At 43.8% G+C, this 20,498-nt stretch overlaps 1 protein-coding gene across 1 annotated transcript in view; it reads left to right on the top strand.

Moving 5' to 3' along the window:
• LOC138249300 (vomeronasal type-2 receptor 26-like) overlaps nt 1-20,498 on the top strand; it is a 200,991-nt gene that overhangs the window by 21,900 nt on the left and 158,593 nt on the right. Inside the window, exon 3 of the mRNA XM_069203257.1 lies at nt 15,257-16,099. Within this exon, the coding sequence (XP_069059358.1) occupies nt 15,257-16,099 (843 nt within the window). The remainder of the gene's footprint in view (nt 1-15,256; nt 16,100-20,498) is intronic.

The following is a 20,498-nucleotide window of genomic DNA, read 5'->3' as shown; positions in this document are numbered from 1 at the left end:
TAATCTTGACCATTTCCCAACAGCTAATAATAAACTATTAAGTGAGGGATCTGAGCCAATTTTATTCTTTCTCTGTACATTTTTCCCTCTCTCGGACCCATATTTGGCTCCGCGGCATCATCGAGTATATTCAAAAAGATCTCCGGCAAAGAGCCCCCCCTCGGGGGGTGCCCGTCAGACATTGCAGCGCCAGTCTGACGAGGAGCTGTCCGATGATGAAGCATGACACCAAATATGGTGTGTGAGGACTATTGCTCCTGATTATCAGGACCCTTTCTCTTTCCTTCTCTTTCAATTTCGGAACAGTGTACCACATCATATTAGTACGTTGTTGGGAGGGTGTACACTGGACCGCCCAATCCTCCTCTCTTACCCCCCTCTTTTTTCGAAGTATTTAGTACAGCGGGTTCGCTGTGGGGTTGCTATATTGATAATTTCCCTGAGATCTCTAGTATGGATAATTTTCAAGGTCTCAGCTTTGATGATGATATCGTGTCTGCCATTTTGCAGACCCCCTCCATTTTGGTTAATGACGGTGCGGGACCGTCTGGCCCCACCAAAGAAGAATGGGACAAACTATCTTCACTTAAACGTGACCTGGTTAAAACAGTCCTGCATGGGACTATCATGACCGAATACCTGAGAGCTAATATAGCTCCTAATGGACTATTGGTATCCAACATGCCCAGGATCTTCCTACAAGACCTTGCCTTTAGGAAGGACTGGGCGCAGATTGCATGGAAATGCACCCGGGATTGGCTGGTCCTCATTATCAATACATCTAGACGACTAGCAGAATCCATAGCGATACAGATCACTTTTATGGAGAATACACTCAAAACCACAATCTCTATAGCAGCATTCAAGAGCCGTTTAGCAGAAATCAACACTGACCTTAACGAAACTAAAGATTTCTTGACTCAACAGAAGATCACCAAACTACAAAAAGATATTAATAGGTTCAATAGAGAGAAAATCTACCCCTACATCAAAGAAGACTATACGATAGAGACTCCATCCGTTTCATCAGATGACTCCTCCACCTCTGGTAGGAAACCCCGCAAATACAGTCATAGTTCATCCTCTGACGGATGGAGCACGGATGACGATAGACCCCAACCTTATTTCAATTTTCCACAATACCACCCGGGTCACCCGATGACATGGCAACAACCCTTCCCTTTTTACCAACCCCGTCCGATGCCACCCTATGTGCCTTTTTTAGGCCAAGGCAGGGGCAGAGGAAGAGGCAGAAGACGAGGGAGAGGAAGACGAGTCCATTGGTCTCAGGAGGAACCACAGATGGTCACGAGTAGCCAGGGCAAGACCCCCTCAACAAAGACCTAGTGGTTAACTTGTCCTCTAGGCTCCTTTCCCCTGATGAAACCAAGACACTGAATAGAGGATTGGGGTATGTCCCCACTCCAAAGGACGATCCGTTCCGTTTGCAATGCGAACTGGCTCGGTTCTTTAGGAAAATACGCCTGCAATTTTTCTTTAAAGATAGACCTACTGTTGACTCTCCATCGGACTCGGGTCTTAGAAAACCTTCCCAATTCATTCCTCCACTTATCTCTATGCCCTGTGAGGTTCAGGCTTTTGAAAAAGCGGTCACTTCTGACATCGCAAATCTACAACCACAACATAAATTTACTAATTTGTCCAGAATTGAGAACGAGGCACTCCGAACTCTAGCAACCGATTCCAATATTACTATTAAACCAGCAGACAAAGGAGGCGCCATTGTTGTGATGAATACTGAAGATTACAGACAGGAATGCCTTCGCCTTCTTGGCGATTCTACCCACTATGCCCATATTGAAAGGGATCCTACTGGTTATTTGCAAGCTGAGATACGTGGAATGATAGAGGAAGCTGTCAATAACACTTGGATATCACAAAAGGAAGCAGAATTTTTGGATACAGATGATCCTCGTATCCCTTACTTTTACTGCCTCCCTAAAATTCATAAGGGCATTTCCCCTCCACCAGGACGCCCCATAGTCTCAGGGATTGGGTCCGTCCTTGAACCACTTTCGATATTCTGTGACCACTTTCTACGACCTCTTGTACAACAATCAACTACCTACCTGAGAGACACTACAGACGTTCTTAACCTAATTGAAACCATTAATTCCACAGTGTATGTCGATGCCTTGATCACACTTGATGTTGAGGCTCTATACACCAACATCCCGCAAATGGCCACACTAGAGGTAGTTGAGACGTCTCTTTTATCTACCAGTTCAGGACTCACGACACCTGTCCATTTCATTATGCACTGTGCCAGTCTAGCTTTGACTCAAAATGTTTTTCAGTTTGAGGATAAACTCTTCCATCAGATCCGCGGGACCTCGATGGGCAGCACTTTTGCTCCGAGCCTAGCTTGTCTATACATGTACGACTTTGAGAAACGTTTTATTTTACCTGAGTCTAATCCCTTTACCGCTAATATCAAATTGTGGCGTCGCTATATAGACGATATCCTTGTCATCTGGCATGGCCCTATTGATGTAGTAGATGCATTTTCGACATGGGTAAATAGTCTAGACCCCTTCCTTAATTTTACCTCCTCTGTATCTACCACAGAGATCCCTTTCCTAGATCTGCTAATCAGCATAGAGGAAGGTCGACTGAAGACCCGCACCTTTCATAAAATGACTGATCGGAACAGCTTATTATTATACGAGAGCCATCACCCAAAAGCACTAAGAGAAAATTTACCGTTTGGACAGTTTCTACGTCTTCGACGGAACTGTAGTGATTTACGACTATTCAATACCCAAGCCTCTAGTTTACAGGTTAAACTACATGACCGCCACTACCCGGACAGAGTTATAAAAACAGCTTACAAACGAGCCAAGTATAGTGATAGGGACTCACTATTACAGCTAACCCCGAAGTCTACGGACAACAAACTTACCTGTGTTTCGACATTTACACCACTTTCTAACACAGTTAAGAAGATAATCAATAAGAGATGGTCGGTCCTCTGTAGTGGGGGTGAAAATATTCCCAAGCCTGTTTTTGCGTTCAAGAGGACGTCAAACATAAAAGACATGCTGGTACACACCCGACCTAGACCCACCACCACCCCGTCCAGACAGAGATCTCTATGGGATCTCCCCCCAGTCAAAGGTCACTTTCCGTGTGGGAATTGTAATGTCTGTTCACTCACTAAACATACAGACACTTTACATCTAGAACCCTTTTTGACTTGGCATCTGTTGAGACATACTAATTGCAACACCCGCAATTGTGTTTACCTTATCACCTGTCCTTGTAATCTCAGATACGTGGGGATGACCACACGACCTGTAAAGATTAGGATAAATGAACACCGTAGCAACATCCGGTGTGGACGTACTACTACCAAACTTAGCATACATTTTATTGAACTTAACCACACACCAGATGATATGCGGTGGGTGGTATTACAGACCTGTGACTTACCAGGCACCCGCTCACTATTTGAACTTGAACAACGCTGGGTATATAGACTCAATACCCACCACCAGGGATTAAACGATGATATCCCTTGGTTCCATCTTTCAAAGTAGGCAGCTGCTGATTTCCTGCCCTTCTAACAATGATTTTAGAAGGTTCTGCTCGATGGTCATTCCATCCATTATATCGTTTTTTTGTTTTTTTGTTTTTTCTGTTTTTTCTTTTTCTTTCCAATTTTTTTTTTTTTTTCCCTTATTATAGGGGATTAGACCTTACCACCCTGTATTCATAATATTGGTAAGGCTATTTTAGTTTTACACAGGTCTTTGACAACTTTTTACAGCTTAAATTGAGTTATTTCTTGTTTTCTTATGACCAATACATTAGCTTAAGATGGCCGCCGCACGCGGAGTACATTCACCACGTCCCGTTTCTCCAGTTCTTTTTCCATTCTCTCTAAAGGTTTCCAACTCCCGAGGGAGTTACCTAGCAACTAATTACCTAATTGGTAAACACGCGCTCTACGCGCGGACTATTTATACCGGCAGCCTTCCTTTCCCGTTTACGTTCGGGAACGCGACCCCCGGGTAGGTGCTGCATGTAACACCGGTAACGAAGAAAGTAAGTGCCCATTTTCTCATTTGTGATGCCGAATTGCATCACGACGCTTCTTTCGAACGCTGCAGTACTCATGCATCCAGGTCTTAGGGACCTTTTGCTCTGCCCTTAGCGAGACGCCCGTGGTTTAGCTATATGTACTTCCTTAGCTCAACTTCTCATTTTACTGACTGCGGTGTGATACATGGGGTTTAACTACTCGTGGGTCATTATACCCCCCTATCTTTATCCCCTTCATGTACCTCTTAACTTTGGCACTACTCTTGATTTATTTTGAAATAAAGTATTTCTCCGTTCATTTGTAACTTTCTGAATGTGCTACCTTCATTGCTCACTCCACCTTGCACATGACATTGAGGATGTCCATGAGTATTTCTGCATAAATTGATGACTTACACATCTTTTTACTTCTTTGATGTATGTGTTCAGATTTGGAGTGAGATATATATATGTATATTATTATTTTTTATATTTCACTTTCACTGTCAGTCCCGCATTTCCAAACTATGGTCATTTTACCTTGGTCTTTTATGATAATTATGTAACTACAATATGGTGCCCCCTTCTTTGGCATGTGTTCTCTTACCATCAGATTTTCTGTATACCGGGCGATGGGCCAGCGATATCCCATGGAGCCTATTGTCTAATGGATATGGTAAGCCACCCTATATTTTACCAGCATGGCGTGCCTACAACCACCTGATCACTGAGTGTTGCACAAGTTTGTCACCCCCTTTTTTCTACATTTAATCATACTCATCATTCCTGAATACTGGTGAAGTGATGATATACTGAGCTAATTTTAGCCCCCCTCTTTTTCCCATATTTAGGGCGACTGATAGGAAAGGAAAACCAGTCCGGTTTAGTCCTAGCAAGCGACTGATGACATCCAGACTGTGAATGTTAGTCAACAGGAGTGTAGGTATTTTGTTTTTCTTTTTGAGAAAACTCATGATTTAGTAGGTCCTGAAGAAGCGTCACGGGATCCTGTTGGACCAACAACGACGCGAAACATGTCGACCGCATACTAAGGAGCGTTGGATCACTTCCATCCTCCCTAATTATTCTGATTGTTCTTGTGTGAGTGTCCGGGCATTGTCTCCAGTTTCACTCCCTTGATTTCTTTTTAATCTTGACCATTTCCCAACAGCGAATAATAAACTATTAAGTGAGGGATCTGAGCCAATTTTATTCTTTCTCTGTACATTTTTCCCTCTCTCGGACCCATATTTGGCTCCGCGGCATCATCGAGTATATTCAAAAAGATCTCCGGCAAAGAGCCCCCCCTCGGGGGGTGCCCGTCAGACATTGCAGCGCCAGTCTGACGAGGAGCTGTCCGATGATGAAGCATGACACCAAATATGGTGTGTGAGGACTATTGCTCCTGATTATCAGGACCCTTTCTCTTTCCTTCTCTTTCAATTTCGGAACAGTGTACCACATCATATTAGTACGTTGTTGGGAGGGTGTACACTGGACCGCCCAATCCTCCTCTCTTACCCCCCTCTTTTTTCGAAGGGCCCTACAAGGTGGCCTTGCGCGACTTGATAAATCTGACTTCAGTGTTGCGTCGCCTTTGCGCCCCCTTTAGGAGGGAACAGCACTAAGTAGAGGCAAGGTTAAAGGATGAAAAGCTTTAAGGATTTTATGTATTATGCAACTAGTTAATCCGGTGGGCTGATGAACCTCAGTTGTAAGGACTGTGACGGGAAGGGAGATCAACGTGGAATTCACCAAAGCCTTTATCTTTCACAAGCATTTCTGACTTTCTTAAAGATAATAAATCAATACTAGGCAAGCCACAGTCTGTACACAAACGTAACCCTCACTTTCTGTTGCAGAATGCTAAAGGTGTCTGGATTTTGAAACCACAGCCTTTATGTAACAAAGTGCATTCACAGGCCCCATGCACCAATGGAGCATCACTTTTATTGATGCTCTGGTGACTAGAGCTCAGACTTGTGTCTATGAGGCCATGCATGCCCATGGAACGCCCCCGACGCAGTGTCAGGCATTGCAGCCACGTGTGCTGCGCTGCCATTGTACCATATCTATGAGGCCATGAAAAACCGTGCAAAGTGCCTTGTAGATATGGATCTGCACTCTGCGCCATTGGAGAGTCATAAAAAGTGAAGCACTGGCAGCGCAGGGGTCTTGTAAATAAGCCCCTAGCTGTGCTGCCCTGTGCCACTTGATTGTAAATATGACCCCATGTGTTTCTCGGAATGGAGTCAATATAGAACTCCTGGTTATGGCAGAGACAAGCCTAGAACTCCTGGCCTTGGTTGGGGCCTAGGCCTTAAAACACCCCACACCTTTTCAAACGCAAAACGAAGTTGGAGAGCATTTTCAATACCGCGCTCTCACTTGAGACCCTCCCCTTCTAGAAGATCACGGTGTGGAGCTTACAAGAACAGGTGTCTTGGAATCCTTGACTACTGCACGGTCATCTGACCCCCAGACATGCTCATGAGCAGAATACAAAGGTTGCACAACCAGGAAATCAGAAATGCCTTAAACAACATAAAGCATCCCTAGTGCACCATTCTAATCACAGGTATGGCTAATTGCACTATTCTAATCACAGGTATGGCTCATTGCGCCATTCTAATCACAGGTAGGGCTCATTGCACCATTCTAATCACAGGTAGGGCTCATTGCGCCATTCTAATCACAGGTAGGGCTCATTGCACCATTCTAATCACAGGTATGGCTCATTGCGCCATTCTAATCACAGGTAGGGCTCATTGCGCCATTCTAATCACAGGTAGGGCTCATTGCACCACTCTAATCACAGGTAGGGCTCATTGCACTATTCTAATCAAAGGTAGAGCTCATTGCACCATTCTAATCACAGATAGGGCTCATTGCACCATTCTAATCACAGGTAGGGCTCATTGCACCATTCTAATCACAGGTAGGGCTCATTGCACCACTCTAATCACAGGTAGGGCTCATTGCACTATTCTAATCAAAGGTAGAGCTCATTGCACCATTCTAATCACAGGTACTGCTCATTGCACCACTCTAATCACAGGTAGGGCTCATTGCGCCATTCTAATCACAGGTAGAGCTCATTGCACTCTTCTAATCACAGGTATGGCTCATTGCGCCATTCTAATCACAGGTAGGGCTCATTGCGCCATTCTAATCACAGGTAGGGCTCATTGCACCATTCTAATCACAGGTAGAGCTCATTGCACTATTCTAATCACAGGTAGAGCTCATTGCACCATTCTAATCACAGGTAGGGCTCATTGCACCACTCTAATCACAGGTAGGGCTCATTGCACTATTCTAATCAAAGGTAGAGCTCATTGCACCATTCTAATCACAGGTACTGCTCATTGCACCATTCTAATCACAGGTATGGCTCATTGCACTATTCTAATCACAGGTAGGGCTCATTGCACCATTCTAATCACAGTTAGAGCTCATTGCACTATTCTAATCATAAGTATGGCTCATTGCACTATTCTAATTACAGGTAGGGCTCATTACACCATTCTAATCACAGGTAGGGCTCTTTGCACCATTCTAATCACAGGTAGGGCTCATTGCACCATTCTAATCACAGTTAGAGCTCATTGCACTATTCTAATCATAAGTATGGCTCATTGCACTATTCTAATTACAGGTAGGGCTCATTACACCATTCTAATCACAGGTAGGGCTCTTTGCACCATTCTAATCACAGGTAGGGCTCATTGCACCATTCTAATCACAGGTAGGGCTCATTGCACTATTCTAATCACAGGTAGGGCTCATTGCACTATTCTAATCACAGGTAGGGCTCATTGCACCATTCTAATCACAGTTAGAGCTCATTGCACTATTCTAATCATAAGTATGGCTCATTGCACTACTCTAATTACAGGTAGGGCTGATTACACCATTCCAATCACAGGTGGGGCTCTTTGCACCATTCTAATCACAGGTAGGGCTCATTGCACTATTCTAATCATAAGTATGGCTCATTGCACTATTCTAATTACAGGTAGGGCTCATTACACCATTCTAATCACAGGTAGGGCTCTTTGCACCATTCTAATCACAGGTAGGGCTCATTGCACCATTCTAATCACAGATAGGGCTCATTGCACCATTCTAATCACAGGTAGGGCTCATTGCACCACTCTAATCACAGGTATGGCTCATTGCACTATTCTAATCACAGGTAGGGCTCACTACACCATTCTCATCACAGGTAGGGCTCTTTGCACCATTCTAATCACAGGTAGGGCTCATTGCACCATTCTATTCACAGGTATGGCTCATTGCACTATTCTAATCACAGGTAGGGCTCATTGCACCATTCTAATCACAAGTAGAGCTCATTGCACCATTCTAATCACAGGTAGAGCTCATTGCACTCTTCTAATCACAGGTAGGGCTCATTGCACCATTCTAATCACAGTTAGAGCTCATTGCACTATTCTAATCATAAGTATGGCTCATTGCACTATTCTAATTACAGGTAGGGCTCATTCCACCATTCTAATCACAGGTGGGGCTCTTTGCACCATTCTAATCACAGGTAGGGCTCATTGCACCATTCTAATCAAAGGTAGAGCTCATTGCACTATTCTAATCACAGGTAGAGCTCATTGCACTATTCTAATCATAGGTATGGCTCATTGCTCTATTCTAATTACAGGTAGGGCTCATTGCACCATTCTAATTACAGGTAGGGCTCATTGTGCCTTTCTAATCACAGGTAGGGCTCTTTGCACCATTCTAATCACAGGTAGGGCTAATTGCACTATTCTAATCAAAGGTAGAGCACATTGCACCAATCTAATCACAGGTAGGGCTCATTGCACCATTCTAATCACAGATAGGGCTCATTGCACCACTCTAATCACAGGTAGGGCTCATTGCACCATTCTAATCACAGGTAGGGCTCATTGCACCACTCTAATCACAGGTAGGGCTCATTGCACCATTCTAGTCACAGGTAGAGCTCATTGCACCATTCTAATCACAGGTAGAGCTCATTGCACTATTCTAATCACAGGTAGAGCTCATTGCACCACTCTAATCACAGGTAGGGCTCATTGCACCATTCTAATCACAGGTAGGGCTCATTGCACTATTCTAATCACAGGTAGAGCTCATTGCACTATTCTAATCACAGGTAGGGCTCATTGCACTATTCTAATCACAGATAGGGCTCATTGCACCACTCTAATCACAGGTAGGGCTCATTGCACTATTCTAATCACAGGTAGAGCTCATTGCACCACTCTAATCACAGGTAGGGCTCATTGCACCACTCTAATCACAGGTAGGGCTCATTGCACCATTCTAATCACAGGTAGAGCTCATTGCACTATTCTAATCACAGGTAGAGCTCATTGCACCACTCTAATCACAGGTAGGGCTCATTGCACCATTCTAATCACAGGTAGAGCTCATTGCACTATTCTAATCACAGGTAGAGCTCATTGCACCACTCTAATCACAGGTAGGGCTCATTGCACTATTCTAATCACAGGTAGGGCTCATTGCACCACTCTAATCACAGGTAGGGCTCATTGCACCATTCTAATCACAGGTAGAGCTCATTGCACTATTCTAATCACAGGTCGAGCTCATTGCACCACTCTAATCACAGGTAGGGCTCATTGCACCATTCTAATCACAGGTAGGGCTCATTGCACTATTCTAATCACAGGTAGGGCTCATTGCACCACTCTAATCACAGGTAGGGCTCATTGCACTATTCTAATCACAGGTAGGGCTCATTGCGCCATTCTAATCACAGGTAGGGCTCATTGCACCACTCTAATCACAGGTAGGGCTCATTGCACCATTCTAATCACAGGTAGAGCTCATTGCACTATTCTAATCACAGGTAGAGCTCATTGCACCACTCTAATCACAGGTAGGGCTCATTGCACCATTCTAATCACAGGTAGGGCTCATTGCACTATTCTAATCACAGATAGGGCTCATTGCACCACTCTAATCACAGGTAGGGCTCATTGCACTATTCTAATCACAGGTAGGGCTCATTGCGCCATTCTAATCACAGGTAGGGCTCATTGCACCACTCTAATCACAGGTAGAGCTCATTGCACTATTCTAATCATAAGTATGGCTCATTGCACTATTCTAATCACAGGTAGAGCTCATTGTACCACTCTAATAACAGGTACGGTTCATTGCACCATTCTAATCACAAGTAGGGCTCATTGCACCACTCTAATCACAGGTAGGGCTCATTGCACTATTCTAATCATAAGTATGGCTCATTGCACTATTCTAATCACAGGTAGAGCTCATTGCACCACTCTAATCACAGGTAGGGCTCATTGCACTATTCTAATCACAGGTAGAGCTCATTGCACCACTCTAATCACAGGTAGGGCTCATTGCACTATTCTAATCACAGGTAGAGCTCATTGCACCACTCTAATCACAGGTAGAGCTCATTGCACCACTCTAATAACAGGTACGGTTCATTGCACCATTCTAATCACAAGTAGGGCTCATTGCACCATTCTAATCACAGGTAGAGCTCATTGCGCCATTCTAATCACAGGTAGGGCTCATTGCACCATTCTAATCACAGGTAGGGCTCATTGCACTATTCTAATCACAGGTAGAGCTCATTGCACCATTCTAATCACAGGTAGAGCTCATTGCACCACTCTAATCACAGGTAGAGCTCATTGCACTCTTCTAATCACAGGTAGAGCTCATTGCACCACTCTAATAACAGGTACGGTTCATTGCACCATTCTAATCACAAGTAGGGCTCATTGCACCACTCTAATCACAGGTAGGGTTCATTGCACTATTGTAATGATTGATAGGGCTCATTGTACTATCCTAATCACAATTAGGCCCTATTGTTAGTTGAATTTTGCTGGAAACAGCTTTAAAAATCTCAGCCTTTAGCAAAGCAAAGCTTTTTTTTCTGAAATCATCTATTCTTAATTACCTATTTAAGTACTTTTCTTTCTTTTTTATGAAAGAAAAACAAACAGTATAATCCAATATTTCACTAATATTTTTCAACATTTACATATATAAAATAAAGCACAGTTTTCATGTCAGGTGCATGACAACAAATACGTAATAAAATATGACAGGTACTGTCGTAGGACTGTCATCATGGGGACAAGACTGCTGGTTTTGGGCGTCAGAACCACCACATGTGGGGGACTGCGTTTTGTCCCACACTGTCTGGTAGCTGTCAGCCTAACCCTTCTGGCTAGCTAGCAGCACCTCACCAAAACCCAGGAATAAAGGTGATTTGTGGCACCCTGATGCAAGACACTCTAAGACGTGTCAGGGAAGTCAGGGTGGAACAGATCTTACCCCTTTCTCTCAGTTACACAAGTCTCAGATATGCACAAGGCAAACGGAGGCAGGATTTCGGTCAGTACATTTTATTGAAGCAACTTGATTCTATGTAAAAAGGCAAGAATTGCTATTATTAGGGCAATCACAAACAACACTAAAAAGTCCCACCATACTGTCACAATAATGAATCTAAAATCCCTACTGGGACTACTAAAAATCTACAAGAGAGCAATAGCAGTGTTGACCCTAGTCTGCCTGTCTAGTCTCTGCCAGGACCCACTCCCCATACCTGAGCGATAGGTGGAGAAGAGGCCTGTCGGTCTGCTGGCAGTCCTCCCAAGTGGATGGAGAGAAGACGCCGGGTTCAGAAGAACTGCAACAACATGGTGCAGCATAGGATGGCTGGCTGACTGGAATGTCCCCTCTTCCTTAGTTTGGGCATTTGGTTGTTTAATAATAAAACGTTTGTTGTTCTAAGAACTGCCTTGATGTGATAATATGTATTTTCTGTGTAAGGTAGACATTTTACTCTTTGGACCAACAATACAGTTAAATAATCTTGAATAGCCTTGGACCCGAGCATGAAATCTTGTGCGCAAAAACTAATAACAAATTCTGCATGGAAGGACAACTGACAAAAATGATAATGCATCGCCACTAAAATGAAGCTTTTGCAAAAATATTAAAAGGAATACAATGAAATGCAACTAGGTGCAAGGGCACAGACCTCAGGCCCAGAGCTAAAATAAATGTGCCCACTTAAAGCGCTAAAATAACCGTACCTCAGTATCACGTGTGATTCGCTCACATCTTGCAGCCACAGGGCCTGGTAACAAATAGAAACATCTCAAAAATGTGCTTCATAGTTTATAATGATGCTAAAGCGACTCCAAGAACCAGGACCTCGGAGGGACATAGCCTCATGCCGAACGATACCCAAGAGGGATTCTGCCCCTCACTGAGACCCCCACCCCATGCTAAAAAAAACAAAATCAATGTCCTGGGTTGTTTTCACACTCTTCAATGGACATTGGTTGCTCAGAAATTCGAAAGATGAGCTGGAAAGCCACTTTGTACAGTGACTTCACACACTGAGGTGACCTTGTGAAGGGAGGAGAAATCGTGTGGTAGGTCTGCCTCAGAGGGTCAGAGCATCAGCTGGATGGAGGAAGGGTCAGAGGGCAAACTCTTAAGGCCGCACATCTACTGCTCAGCTTGTGATTGTGTGACTTGGAGACACACTGTGAAAATGGAAAAGGCATGCACTAGATTTGCATTGGCTTGCATCCTGGATTAACACCAGGAAATGCCTGCATTTCCTCTTCCACTTCCTGAATTTCCTGGTTTCCAGTCTGAGGAGGCTGCTGCTCTGTGCCTGCTCTACTGGAGGTGTTAATCATGAGAACACGTCATGGAAATGAGTAAAGCAGGCTCCATGCAGGGTCATAGGGTATGGGGAAATCATCAGCAACCCAGAGTGTATGAGGGATTAAAAAGTGTGGTTAGTATCGTGGATTGGAAAATAAACTTTCATGGTTAGTATCATGGTTTGGAAATTAAACTTTAAAGAAAAACTAAGACCAAGATTTACAGAGCTGTTGAGAGCGCTCAGGAGCGTGATTTATGATCTGTCATCTAATGGATCTTTTTAAGTTGACTGAGATGCAGAGAGAACTGACAATATTAAACAATTTAAATTTTGTGAAGCTCATTTGACCCCTCAATGAGGACCAGGAAACAGTGATTGAAGTTAAGTGGTGTTATCATGAAAATATTAAAAAGATACAGGATTACAGCTGGCAAGCTGAAATATCATAATTGGTTCAGCCTCATCAGGTTAAGATACAAAACAATAACAACCACAGCAATACAGAAACTTAACATTTCTATAAAACATCAATAAAAACACCCTGCTCTCTCTCATAAACATGAAATTACTCTAAACTCATCTAATCAGAGTTCTAGGTCAGGAATGAGAATGACTTGAGTAAAATCTTAGGGACATTTATAAATGTGAGAGAGTATCAGCATATTGAAACTTGCGTAGACGTCTCCCAGAAAATGAGGGATAGGTGTCTAGCAAAAAGCTTCACACTTGCAAGGATGACATAGGCAGAGAGGTCTGTACCCCTCAAAGTCTAAGGGAATCTGCCTTCACTTCCAACAATGTAAACATTAATTAAAACAAACTGAACGTTTAACATTCATATCTTTTCCCTCCCCATCAGGAACCAATCGGCTCCTTGTCCGTTGTGTGGATTTGCAACCTCATCTGAATTTGTTATCCCACAGTACTCGGACAGTTACTGGAAAATTTAACATTCTGCATTCCTGATTTGCGGTGAAAAGGAAACTTCAGCTGCTCATTAGGTCTTCAAGTCTCTTGTCAAGATTTCTCTTTTCAGGCCTCACTATCACCAAAACATATAACAATACTCCCTTTATCTAGCTACGGAAACACACCTGCAAAAGAAGGGCCTTAAGTCAGGCTAACTTTAACTATCTTTGAATGTGCATTTTGAATACTTGATTATACTTGCACACATATAACATGTCGAAATTAATGCTGAACATGACTAAGGAATACATGTTTAGTTCTGCAAATACAAATCAGTGTGTAAATATAAAACGTGAATATTGAATACATGTAAGCATTTTAAATTAACATTATTGTGCATGTTTATAGGCCTTAAACCTCTATGTGGTTACAGTTCATTAATGCGTTTAAATGTCCACACGTTGATATTAAGAAGTGAAAGTAAATGCGTATTTGGGCAATGATAATGTGTAAAGGGCGGAGTCTAAATTGCGCTGCTGCACTGTCGCACGGCGCGGCACAGCACCCAAGGTAGCTGAGCTGTGTTGCCTGTCAGCAAGAGCAGTTAAGAGGTTTAGTTACTAAGATGTGACACTCTACTACCCTCTCCCTAGCTTCGGCTGCGCTCAGCAGCAGTGGGCAAAAAAACAAGAAAAATGACTTAAAGCTGGTATCAAAAATTACAGTAAATATAAGCAGAAAATGCAAGTTACAAATTAATGAATATGTTTTTTAAAAACTCCTATTTCATATCAAGTCTGAGCTTTTGCAGACTCTTAAAACAACAACAAGAAGCTGGTATTTTTAACTTGGAAAGGTGGCACCACTACCTATATACTTTGCACCAAGGTCAAATGTGTCTCTGTGAGTCTAGCATAGGTTTTGTACCACAAGGGAATCCTTCTAGTACAAAATACTATGCCTGGACAAACTTTGAACCTTTTCCCACTCTGGGTGCCTGTTGTACAGAGCAACACACATGCAAAGTGGAAAAAGGTAGGAGAAATAACACTTTTCTCCTTCTTAACCCTAGCATTAACCTGTCTGTTATCATTCATAGATAGGGCTTTGCATAGAAACACCATGGTTGATTGCATGGAAATGCCCATGTACCACCTATGGAACGCCCCCTTGACACAGAGTAATGGAAAGCTGTGCAATGCATTGAATTATTGGTACAAAACAACTTCTGTGCTGAAAAGTAAATAAAAAAAAAATACATCTTTCACAGGTTTGCGTCACTTTTGTCAGGCAAACCCAGTGCAAAATATTTTTAAACCTGGGTGTAAAAAAGTAGTGAAGAACTAAAGACGTAATATCATGCTTCACTACAGTCAGTGACTAACCTATTGGACTGGACTGGCTTTCAGTGAAACCCTTCTCACCAGGGTAAGTATATGATGTGCATTCATTATAGAAGCCAAACACTGAAAAAATACCATGCTCACCAGTAACACCTATATTATAATCTTTAAGATGTCTATTCTTAAAAAGAAACATTAGTTAAAACTGCATTTCCTTTTTAATGCGTTTTGTGCATTCTCCTGTATTCCTTGGCAGATCAGTCCTTTATCTCAGCTCCCTTCCCTCAGTGACAAGCTCCAGTTCCCTTCCTTCTTGCGGACTGTACGTAGCTTCACATTCCAGAACAAGGGCCTCGCCCGTCTGATTGGCCACTTCCAGTGGACATGGGTGGGAATGATAGTTTCTAATGATGAGCTGGGAGTGCATGGTGGTCAAGGTATCAAGGAACACATTGAGGACAGCGGAGGTTGTGTGGCGTTCATGGAACAAATTAACCACAGATTCTCCAAGGAAAAGATCTTAGGACTGGCTCAAATGATTCAGGAACACTCTGTGAAGGTGATCATTGTTCACAGCCCTGAGGTCCATGTCAAAGTGTTACTGCAAACCCTCTATGAAGAAAACATCACCAGCAAAGTCTGGATATTCACTGTGGCATTTATCATAACCCCCGGACTGCTCCCGAATCATGCCTGGAAAATACTCAATGGATCCCTAGGAATTGCACCCTACACAGATCACATGCTGGATTTTGAGAGATTTTTGAATGACCTTCACCCTTCTAGATACCCTCATGACATATTTATAAAACCCTTCTGGGAAGAAGTGTTCCACTGTAATTTTCCAAAAGTAAATGGGACTGAAAGAGAAGAACAGGAAGGCCCTCAAAGCCCACTGAAGCCTTGCTCAGGGGAGGTGACTTTGGGTAAACTTGCCAGCAGAGTGTTTGAACTGAATGATCTAAGCTACACTTACCAAAGCTACACAGCAGTGTATGCTTTGGCTCACGCTTTACACAATCTGATATTCTGCACACCAGGAGAAGGACCTTTTACCAGGGGCTCCTGCGCTGACTCCAAAGACATCCAGCCATGGCAGGTAAGAGGAAAAACTAATATATGTATATTTGTAAGATAGAACCATTGTCGTAGTTTGGACTCTTGCTCCGAGCAAGACTGCTGGTTTAAGGATGACAGTACTTTTGTTTGTAGGCGACTACGCCTTTCCTACAACAAGTCGCAACTGTTGTCCCAACCTTACCGGCTCACTAGCAGCACCTCACCAGAAACACAATAGTAAAAGGTGATTTATGGCAGCCGTTACGCATGGACTTGAGAATAAGGTATCTCAGGGAGTGTTGTGGTTAAACAGAGATTACCCTTTTCTCACAGATATATCATGTCTCATACAAACACAGGCAATGACACAGATACAGTAAAGTTTCAATAGTTTTTATTTAACATAACTGCAATTCGCGATAAGTTGCATGGGCTGCAATGATTAGGATAATGAATAATGCAAGAAACAGAATTGTGAAGACGAGAGTCATTATTACAAAGACCCCAACCTTCTTGCAATACGTAGAAAAGACATATGAGATGTAATGTTCCCTAATACCCTAATGTGAGAGGCCTAACCTCCTACCTAAAGGAGAGCTGGGTTTGCTAAACCTAATCTGCCAATGCCATGTCCATGAGAGGAGCCCCCAACCCTCATTACCTTGGAATGAGGTCTCTATCTCAGACTCCGCAGGGACACGAAGACTGGGTCAGCGTCAAGACGACTGCAGCATCGGTATCAGCGATGGTGGCGATGCCCTCTGGTCGGAATCCCTCTGATTATCTGTCTAAAGTGTGATGTATTTATACAGATCTACAAGGACCCCTGATGTAGGTGTATTCCTAAACAATAGATAACAGACATGCTTGGGACGGCAATTAATATAAACAATCCCTCGAAAGTATAGAGAGGGAAAATCCCTAAGTGTGAACACCTACTGTTTGTTTGTCTTTGGTGCTTGATCTTGACGCCTTGGCACGGTGACACTGATAATGTTACCCATAACAAGTGGCCTAACTATAAACAAGGCAGCCATCTTAGAAGAAATAAATAATTAAATGGGCTAAGACAGAGCAAGTTAAGTAGGTTAAAAGTAACTAGGTGACGGGGGCACAAGTCTGCAAGCCAGAGGCTAAGCTAACTCCTGTTATCCCATTAAAACAAACTAGGATTCACTACACCATGTCGAGGTAACTACAACGCAATGCCCTATATATTGTTGGTATCAGGTTTGAATTCACTTATTATGACTAACTTAACCCCCTCCCTGCCAGGCCTTTTCCCCCTCAGGTGCCAAGCCTTTTTTTGGCTATTTGGGGCAGTTCGCACTTAGGCCCTCATAACTTTTTGTTCACATAGGCTACCCAAGCCAAATTTGCGTCCTTTTTTTCCAGCATCCTTGGGATTCTCGAGGTACCCAGACTTTGTGGGTTCCCCAGAAGGAGGCCAAGGAATTAGCCAAAATACATTGAAAAGTTTTTGTTTTTTTTTAAATGGGAAAAAGGGGCTGCAGAAGAAGGCTTGGGTTTTTTTCCCTGAAAATGGCATCAGCAAAGGGTTTGCAGTGCTAAACTCACCACCTTCCCAGCTTTCAGGAACAGGCAGACTTGAATCAGAAAACCCAATTTTTCAACAAAATTTTGCCATTTTACTGGGACATGCCCCATTTTTATGATTTTTTGTGCTTTCAGCCTCCTTCCAGTCAGTGACAGAAATGGGCATGAAACCAATGCTGGATCCCAGAAACCGAAACATTTCTGAAAAGTAGACAACATTCTGAATTCAGCAAGGGGTAATTTGTGTAGATCCTACAAGGGTTTCCTACAGAAAATAACAACTGAAAAAAAAATATTGAAACTGAGGTGAAAAAATCTGCTATTTTTCTCTATGTTTTACTCTGTAACGTTTTCCTGCATGTCAGATTTTTGAAAGTAATATACTGTTACGTCTGGTGGACTCTTCTGGTTGCGGGATATATAGGGCTTGTAGGTTCATCAAGAACTCTAGGTACCCAGAGCCAATAAATGACCTGCACCCTGCCTTGGGTTTTCATTCTATACCGGGTATACAGCAATTTATTTGCTGAAATATAAAGAGTAAAAAATAGCTATCAAGAAAACCTTTGTATTTCCAGAATGGGCACAAGATAAGGTGTTGAGGAGCAGTGGTTATTTGCACATCTCTGAATTCCGGGGTGCCCATACTAGCATGTGAGTTACAGGGCATTTCTCAAATAGACGTCTTTTTTATACACTCTCTTATATTTGGAAGGAAAAAATTTAGAGAAAACCAAGGGGCAATAACACTTGTTTTTCTATTCTATGTTCCCCCAAGTCTCCTGATAAAAATGATACCTCACTTGTGTGGGTAGGCCTAGCGCCCGCAACAGGAGATGCCCCAAAACACAACGTGGACACATGCCATTTTTTGACAGAAAACAGAGGTGTTTTTTGCAAAGTGCCTACCTGTAGATTTTGGCCTCTAGCTCAGCCGTCACCTAGGGAAACCTACCAAACCTGTACATTTCTGAAAACTAGAGACCTAGGGGAATCCAAGATGGGGTGACTTGTGGGGCTCTGACCAGGTTCTGTTACCCAGAATCCTTTGCAAACATCAAAATTTGGTTACAAAAAACACATTTTCCTCACATTTCGGTGACAGAAAGTTCTAGAATCTGAGAGGAGCCACAAATTTCCTTCCACCCAGCGTTCCCCCAAGTCTCCCGATAAAAATTATACCTCACATGTGTGGGTAGGCCTAGCGCCCGCGACAGGAAATGCCCCAAAACACAACGTGGACACATCCCATTTTTTGACAGAAAACAGAGGTGTTTTTTGCAAAGGGCCTACCTGTACATTTTGGCCTCTAGCTCAAAACACAACATGGACATATTTTTTTACAGAAAACAGTGCCTACCTGTGGATTTTGGCCTCTAGCTCAGCCGGCACCTGGGGAAACCTAGCAAACCAGCACATTTCTGAAAACTAGACACCTAGGGGAATCCAAGATGGGGTGACTTGTGGGGTTCTGACCAGGTTCTGTTACCCAGAATCCTTTGCAAACCTCAAAATTTGGCCAAAAAACACCTTTTCCTCTTCGGTGACAGAAAGTTCTGGAATCTGAGAGGAGCCACAAATGTCCTTCCACCCAGTGGTCCCCCAAGTCTCCAGATAAAAATGGTACCTCACTTGTGTGGGTGGGCCTAGCGCCCACAAAAGGAAATGGCCCAAAACACAACGTGGACACATCACATTTTTTCACAGAAAACAGAGATGTTTTTTGCAAAGTGCCTACCTGTGGATTTTAGCCTCCAGCTCAGCCGGCCCCAGGGGGGGCAGAAATGGCCTAAAATAAATTTGCTCCCCCCCCACCCCTGGGGAGTGACTCTTGCCTACGGGGTCTCTCCCCTTGCGTGACGGCGCAAAAAAAAAGATCCCCAGTGCCTAGTAGTTTCTGCCCCCCTTGGGGGCAGATTGACCTAAAATCGCCCGATCTACCCCCAAAGCGGGCAGAAATGGCCTAAATACAATTTGCCCTCCAGGGGAGCGACCCTTGCCTAAGGGGTCGCTCCCCATCTCTAAAAAAACAAACAAACCAAAAAAAATAAAAAAATAAAAATTGCCCTGGCTCCTAGAGGTTTCTGCACCCCCGGGGGCAGATCGGCCTAATACCAATAGGCCGATCTGCCCTCAGGGGGGGCAGAAATGGCCTAAAATATATGTGCCCCCCCACCCCCCTCAGGGAGCGACCCTTGCCTACGGGGTCGCTCCCCTTGCCTGACGGCGGAAAAAAAAAAGATCCATGGTGCCTAGTGGTTTCTGCCCCCCCTTGGGGGCAGATTGACCTAAAATCGGCCGATCTGCCCCCAAAGCGGGCAGAAATGGCCTAAATACAATTTGCCCCACCAGGGGAGCGACCCTTGCCTAAGGGGTCGCTCCCCATCTCTAAAAAAACAAACAAACACAAAAAAACATTTGCCCTGGCGCCGAGAGGCTTCTGCCCCCCCGGGGGCAGATCGGCCTAATAACAATAGGCCGATCTGCCCCCAAGGGGGGCAGAAATGGCCTAAAATATATGTGCCCCCCACCCCCAGGGAGCGACCCTTGCCTACGGGGTCGCTCCCCTTGCCTGACAAATGTCCTTCCACCCAGCGGTCCCCCAAGTCTCCCGATAAAAATGGTACCTCACTTGTGTGGGTGGGCCTAGCGCCCACAAAAGGAAATGGCCCAAAACACAACGTGGACACATCAAATTTTTTTACAGAAAACAGAGGTGTTTTTTGCAAAGTGCCTACTTGTGGATTTTAACCTCTAGCTCAGCCGGCCCCAGGGGGGGCAGAAATGGCCTAAAATAAATTTGCCCCCCCCCACCCCTGGGGAGTGACTCTTGCGTACGGGGTCTCTCCCCTTGCGTGACGGCGCAAAAAAAAAGATCCCCA

Source organism: Pleurodeles waltl, chromosome 8 (genome assembly GCF_031143425.1).
Source record: "Pleurodeles waltl isolate 20211129_DDA chromosome 8, aPleWal1.hap1.20221129, whole genome shotgun sequence".
In the NCBI taxonomy this organism is placed as follows: Eukaryota; Metazoa; Chordata; class Amphibia; order Caudata; family Salamandridae; genus Pleurodeles; species Pleurodeles waltl.
Note: the sequence above shows the minus strand (reverse complement) of the source record. Positions and strands in the feature narration are given on the sequence as shown.